This window comes from Populus nigra, chromosome 12, assembly GCF_951802175.1.
Source record: "Populus nigra chromosome 12, ddPopNigr1.1, whole genome shotgun sequence".
NCBI classification, from domain to species: Eukaryota; Viridiplantae; Streptophyta; class Magnoliopsida; order Malpighiales; family Salicaceae; genus Populus; species Populus nigra.
This window is the reverse complement of record NC_084863.1, coordinates 3429068-3435968: the sequence shown is the minus strand read 5'-3', so window position 1 is coordinate 3435968 and position 6901 is coordinate 3429068. Positions and strand designations below refer to the sequence as shown.

General features: G+C 32.5%; 1 protein-coding gene across 1 annotated transcript; it reads right to left on the bottom strand.

Moving 5' to 3' along the window:
* Positions 1-331: 331 nt before the first annotated feature.
* LOC133669337 (protein CHLOROPLAST J-LIKE DOMAIN 1, chloroplastic-like) lies at positions 332-5631 on the bottom strand. The gene is made up of 10 exons (XM_062089431.1): positions 5335-5631; positions 4589-4685; positions 4373-4477; positions 4150-4227; positions 3342-3397; positions 2781-2838; positions 1997-2122; positions 1778-1873; positions 1035-1106; positions 332-535 (listed from the first exon to the last, which is right to left on the bottom strand). The coding sequence occupies exons 1-10, from the start codon at positions 5439-5441 to the stop codon at positions 473-475; spliced, it is 858 nt and encodes a 285-aa protein (XP_061945415.1). The 5' UTR covers positions 5442-5631; the 3' UTR covers positions 332-472.
* Positions 5632-6901: the final 1270 nt, after the last annotated feature.

The window sequence follows — 6901 nt, the reverse complement described above, 5'->3', positions numbered from 1 at the left end:
ATTTAGATTGTGTTTGACATTATAGTCAAAACACTATTTATCTAAAATTTAAATATTTTTTAAAAAATAATTTTTTAAATATTTTTGAATCATTTTATATACTAATATCAAAAATAAATTTTAAAAAATTATTTTAATTTATTTCTTAATAAAAAAACACAACATTTACCACATTCTTGTTCAGTCACCAAACTAAGCTATATCTGAGTTGTGTGGATTCTATGGAATTTTGGTTTGTAAATGTGGTCCACTAAGAGCACATTTGGGTGGAGCTGTTTCTGCACTAACCACACTTGCAAATAAAAATCGAATCAAATATATAACCACGCTATTTTAACCAAAATTTTCTTTCTGTATTACCGTTCCATTTTTACAAGGTTCCTCATTTCGTTTGACAACTGAATAAACTGGGAAAAAACAAGATACAGGATTAAGGATTTCTGCATGCCCCTTCAACCTCTTGACCGATTCTTTACCGATAATATGATGCCAGGACGTAGAGAATGACTGATGTGGCAGTGGTGATTAGCAGTTCCTACAGGTGAAAACATATTATTATATTAGAGCAGACATCATAGCGTTCAACAGATAGAAATATAGACAGAAACACCATCGGATAACTAACATAACCAGTTGAGCATGTATCCAAGAACTAAATAATAATTGCCTGTTTCACACAAGCTAATATTTGATGCATGAAGCAGGTAAAGCAGTGTTGTTATTCTATCCAGCACACTGGCCAAAGAAAAACTGCAACGAGATCACTTTTATCACCACAACAGTGCATGCTGAAATCTAGGGGATTTTGCAAAATTAAATAGCAAATGCAAATAAACTAGGTTTTCTAGCCCATATGCACACATGTGAGAACTAATTGCCATTCCCAGTTTACAAAAGAACCTTAAGAATACAAGTAAGCGATATATGTTGTGTTAAAATGACATAAACCCAAACTGATCCCCGAATGTATTTTTGCACAAAAAATATCCATACGAAGAACTCCTTTATTCAGGACAATATGTCAAGGTCACTACCTGATTATTGTAAAGAAAAATAGGTATGTAACTGCCAGCCATCTCAATCAAATTCAAAATACCAGTGTAAGCCTGCAAGGTATCAGCCAATGGTTATCAATGAACAATAATCTAAAACCAAACTAAGATTCTAATGTAGAGAAATCAGAGAGGCAAACATAATCCTGTCCAATGGCTTGCAGAAGTCCTTTCCTAAAGATCTTAAAAGGAAAAGGAACAGGAAGTAAACTAAGCATGATTTAACTGGTGATGGTCTAGCCATGAACATTTTCAAAAATTGATTGGACAGAAGCAAGGATTTAGAGGAGGGACGAACATAAAAGGTCTTCTTTAATGGTTTTACAGAATCTTCATCAAATACTTGAAGCATGTAAACCCACCCCCCCCCCCCCACCCCCTGACAAATCTAGTTATTGTAAGCTGGTCCATCTCCCATAAAATTCATAACGCAAATGCCAGAGGAAAGTTATTAGTATTATATACATACCGGGGGACTTATGGATTTAGTATTATTTAGTGAGAGCATTGCACTATTGAGGGACAGAAAAGTTTTGGAACATTTCTCTTTTCAATCATAAGAAACTCAGGATTGACTACTCTCATTTGAATGTGTGTTGCATAGCATCCCAATTAGTTCTCCAAGAACTTAGCTCAGGGAACATTTGCACATTAAAGCCACAGACATGTGAACTTATTGACAACCTTTCCAAAACCACACCAAAAAGAAGGGAAGAGTATAATACCAAGGAAGCAAAAGCAACAGAGCCAAACACTAGTGCGAGGGAACGAAGAATCCGTTTTCCCAGGCGCAGTGTTCGTCCCTCGTCTTCACCTTCTTCCTGCAGCCAAAAACATCTCAGGTGTTGGAAAAACCTATTCAGGCATGTCAAAATTATTGAAAGTGCCTCCACATCTAATGTCCCACAAGACGGAAGAATGCTACTATTATAAATTTCACTCACTGTATATGTTTGTGAAACAGGAGGTTCAAAGGCTTTTAACTTCTCAAAAATTCGATATACAAATGCGAAAGCCAAAAACTGAAGAGGTTTATATTCAGCACTGCGTTTGATAAGAATCCAAGCTGTCTGCAGAACGACAAGCACAACTTGAGAATGGAATCCAACAAAGAACAAAGAAAGCATCATTGTTATTAAAGACCTGAAAAGTATTCATATACGACAAGCTAACACCTATAACACAACAATTCTTCCTGATGGATTTGATCAGAATTACTAGTGCAACTATTAGCCACTTAACTAGGCCCTCTGTTATTGACATTTTTGGTACACACAAGACCCAGTATTAGCATGATAAATTTTCATGGACATTTTCTACTCATATATACAGAGAAAAAAAAACAAAGAAAAGAGCATGTCTCTGAGGGTTGCAGAAAAAACCTGAGAGTAACATAGGTTAATTTATATTGCAGAAGGGGTTCAAAGAGCTATAAACCCTCAACATCATGAAAACTTAAATTGACCGAATCAATCACACCAAAAACAAATGTCATTATATGAATTGCAAGTTCATAAAACTAAGCTCGGAGATTAAAAAAAAAAAAAACAATACGAAAAACAGACAAATAGACAGTAGAATCAACAACCTATAAGTTATGACAGTGCCCACCAACTTCCAAATTGCTGGCATGGATAAATGAAACTAATGACTTCCTTGCCCAAGGATATCACAGGCACTCACAAAATGCAGAGAATTTTCACAAAAGAACATCAATTAATTACTTACAAATGCAACAGATATTGCCAGGTTGATGCGCATGTCATTTTCACTGGACTTGGAAAACCTGAAACATATTGAAGACTTAACAGTACTGCTGAAGGAGCGAATATAACATACATAGAAAAAGAAAAGGAACTATTCTGAGATATCTACATAGTTCATCAAAGCAAAGTAAATCAGTCTGCATCCTCAGTGTAAATTGCAAAGAAAAACTAAATGATAAAAACAAATTGCACATAACTTCTATAACATATACAAAATGCCATCCCAATAAGTTTATGCGTAATGCTGCGCATGGCATTTCCCATTATCTGACAGAGAAGTAGTCCTCACACCTTCACTTTAGAAAGATCTCACCTCTCCAGGCAGCCATAATATAACTATGCTATAGGTAACTTATTATCAATTTCGTCATTTTCTCCCTAAGGTTTATTCTATGGGTGCTAGCAGAATCATAAACTACAAATAAAGGTAATACAGGACATAAGATTTAAAGTACACAGCACCACATAAGTCAATTCTGCACCAGATTCTATTTAAAATACTGATATGGAGCAATCACAAGACCTTGGTCCCCATGGTACAATCGGCTGCTTATCAGCATATTTTATGTCCTTTGAGACCTGCATTTTAAAAATATATACAAGGATACTAGGATAATCAATATGATAACAAAATGGATCCTAGAAATGAACTTCAGAACATCAATGAAACATCTTTGAAATAAAGGTATCTAAAAAATATCTATGAATTTTCAAAAATGTTTTGCACAAAAGCATGTAATCAAGAATACAGCTTTGCTACTTGATCTTGTTAGTCCTGATATTCTGATTATGAATTCCATACACCTTTGTGGACGCCAATATGGGTGGGAATAGGTGAAGACAGCCACCAGAAGTTGCAAAGCAAAATTTTGCACTGCACAAGGTTCTTGATATATCCCAAGTTAGTTATGTGGTTAAGAAGAGATTGCCAAACCATTTCAAAGCTGACATGGTAACTGATAAGTTTTTCACTCAGTAAAAAGAAAAGCAATCATGAACTTAGTGTAAGAAAAGCCTGTTTTGGGTTTCTTCCAGGAATGTGTAGATTAAACTAGATAGCTTGTGTACTTATTAGGAGCATATTAAGTTCTTCTCGTTGTTTTTTACATGGTCATTAAAGCTGATAATTTTTTTATACTCAGTTACTTATAATATATCAAGTCATTAGAAAAATTGTGTATATATATATATACAAACCCACACACTATAAATTTCATTCAATTTTCCCTGGACAGAAGAACGAGGAAACCACCACAAATATCATCTAATATTTCACGTTTAATTCATCAATTCGAAAAGGTTTTAAAAGAATATCAAATCATGAACCATACCTTGAATGAACCATAAGTCACACCCTTCTTCCGATTACTTAACTGAGCCATCATCAATTTATCATATGCCTTCTCTAGCTGAAAGTCATGTATGGTAAAACCACAAGACAAGAACCCCAACACAAGACAAATTACAAAATCCTCACTATAAAGACATATGCTAGTACAAAACAGTTATCAACAGAATATTTTTTCTTTAGAGTGAGATAAAGTAGTAGCATACCTGAGCAGCAGCTACTTCATCACCCTCTATTTGGGCCTCTTTGCGCTTTTTTGCATACGCTGCCTTGACCATATCAAACCCCTCGATGGGATTCACACCAAGAACCTGAAACACCCAAACCCAAAAATAATTCAAACAAAAAGCACCACACCACCATACACAACAATTCCATAACATCAAATCCTTACTGCAAAACCGAGAATTATCAAAGATTACCTCATATGGGTTTAAGTCATTATCTGACCTAGAGCCTCCTGCTGCGGACGCAGAAGCATAAATAAAACATTTATGTTGCCTTTCAACTCTAGGAAATCTGATAAAATTACAACACAATGCTACCGTTATTATATACCCCAATGCAATTAAACCACTAAGCAAAAACAAAGATGGCATACATATACTTATACACAACTGAATTTATTAATTTTCATTTAAGACTGAGTCTTAAAATACGAAAACCCATTAAACTCAAACTTTGGTAGAGTTTCTTTTTGTAAAATTTTCTCAGCAACCAAACAGTTCATAAACCTCTGTACCCACCAAGAATCACCGCATAAACTAAGCTCCAAGCAAAAGGTTTAGCTCCTTTATATAAAACATACTAATATTTAACCGTTATTATATACCCCAGTGCAATTAAACCACTAAGCAAAAACAAAGATGGCATACATATACTTATACACAACTGAATTTATTAATTTTCATTTAAGACTGAGTCTTAAAATACGAAAACCCATTAAACTCAAACTTTGGTAGAGTTTCTTTTTGTAAAATTTTCTCAGCAACCAAACAGTTCATAAACCTCTGTACCCACCAAGAATCACCGCATAAACTAAGCTCCAAGCAAAAGGTTTAGCTCCTTTATATAAAACATACTAATATTTGTGACATTTCAATAAGACTCTCTCTTTGGTTACTGAGATTATGCAAAGATCGGGATTTTAACGATAATTCATAGTTACCTGAGAAAAGAAGGGGGGGATTTTAAAACAGAGCTTTTGAGAGTGTAATTCCTCTGGGAAATTTGGCTTTTGGGGCAGTTAAGGACATTTGAGACCGCCAAAGCCATTGATTTCAATGTGGAAGGGAATTGTGGAATTTGAGTTTTAGGGTTTTTTCAAGGGTTTTTGAATTGGAGTGTAGTAGTTTTACAGGTTTATCCGTTAGTGCTTGTTTGTTGGTGTCCAATAGGGGAATTCAATTCAATTCCTGGGAATCCCTTTTCTTTCCCCTTCTTTTGAGTAATTTACAAATCTCTCCCGTGAGGCTTTGGAAGACTCCATGGCCGTAGTTGTTTTTACGGTTCGCTGTGCGTTTTTGAAAGTTTTGAAAAAAAAATTTAAATTAATTTTTTTAATATTTTAAATTATTTTAATATACTAATATTAAAATATATATTATTTTAATTAATTTTAAAAATAATCATTCCTACACTATTAAATATTATTTTAGAATCTCAACACACATGTATTCTCGAGCTTTTTAATAAGTTCTATGAATTGTTTTTATAGCTTTTATGTTTTTTTTTTTAATTTTGGTGTTAATACATGGAATATTGAGGGGTTTTTTGAGTTGATAATATCAATATACAATTTGGTTTTAAGTTTTAATTAAAAACCAAATTGATGCATAAGTATTATTCTTAAATGAAGTTAATATAAATTGGTTACAATTGAATATGTTCAACTAATAAAATCAATGTTCAAATATATAAATGAAAAAAAAAAACTACAGCAATGCAAGAGTAATTGACTAGTTTACTCTTGAACCGAATACTTTTCTTATAAACTTTTTTCAATAAATCATAGTTCAATTGATGTTAGTGTCTGTTTTCTCCATAATAAGTGTAATTCAAATCTCTAATTTGTAACAAAAAAATTAAAAATTCAGTTTTTTTTTTGGGTTATAATTATATATATAAGATAAGGTGTTAGTAGTATGCCATAAATAAAAAAACCTCAAAAGATTAGATAGTTAAAAAGATTTGATTTTTTATTATTTTTTGGAATCAAACTTTGAGGTTGTCATCAAAAGAAAATTGTGTACGCATGATTTGTTGGGGATCCATATTCTTGAAAATTGTTGGAATCAAACTTTTGAAAACTTTAGGTTCTTTTTTTAAATTGATTTTTTTTATTTTATTGTTGAATATTAAGTTTGTTGGGGATCTATATTCATAATTATTTTTATTTTTATAGAGTTATCTCAATTTTGTGACATGAGTCATGAGTTTGATGGGTTAACCAAAGTTATCTTGAGTCTTTTTTTTTCTTGTTTTTATTTTAAATTTATTTTTTTTCTCTTCTCTTTTTCAACATTGAATAATTAGGTTTTTAATTTATTTTATTACCTTTTATCATATAATCTCGTTCTTATAACTCAAGTCGTAGGTTTTGGTTAACTTGTTTGAGTTTACTCAAGTTGTTTTTCTTTTTTTTCCTTTTTTGTTAATTGTTTTTTTTTCTATATCATCCTTCTACATTGGGGTTAGTTAAAAAATGAGCATTATAATTTATTTTATTTATTTTT

Excerpts from the sequence above, each read along its gene's own strand:
- LOC133669337 (XM_062089431.1), bottom strand. The coding sequence starts at position 5,441 with ATGGCTTTGGCGGTCTCAAATGTCCTTAACTGCCCCAAAAGCCAAATT. Across the intron at positions 2,123-2,780 it reads TGGCAATATCTGTTGCATTT|ACAGCTTGGATTCTTATCAA; the intron begins GTAAGTAATTAA and ends GTCGTTCTGCAG. Across the intron at positions 536-1,034 it reads TTTTTCTTTACAATAATCAG|GAACTGCTAATCACCACTGC; the intron begins GTAGTGACCTTG and ends TTTCACCTGTAG.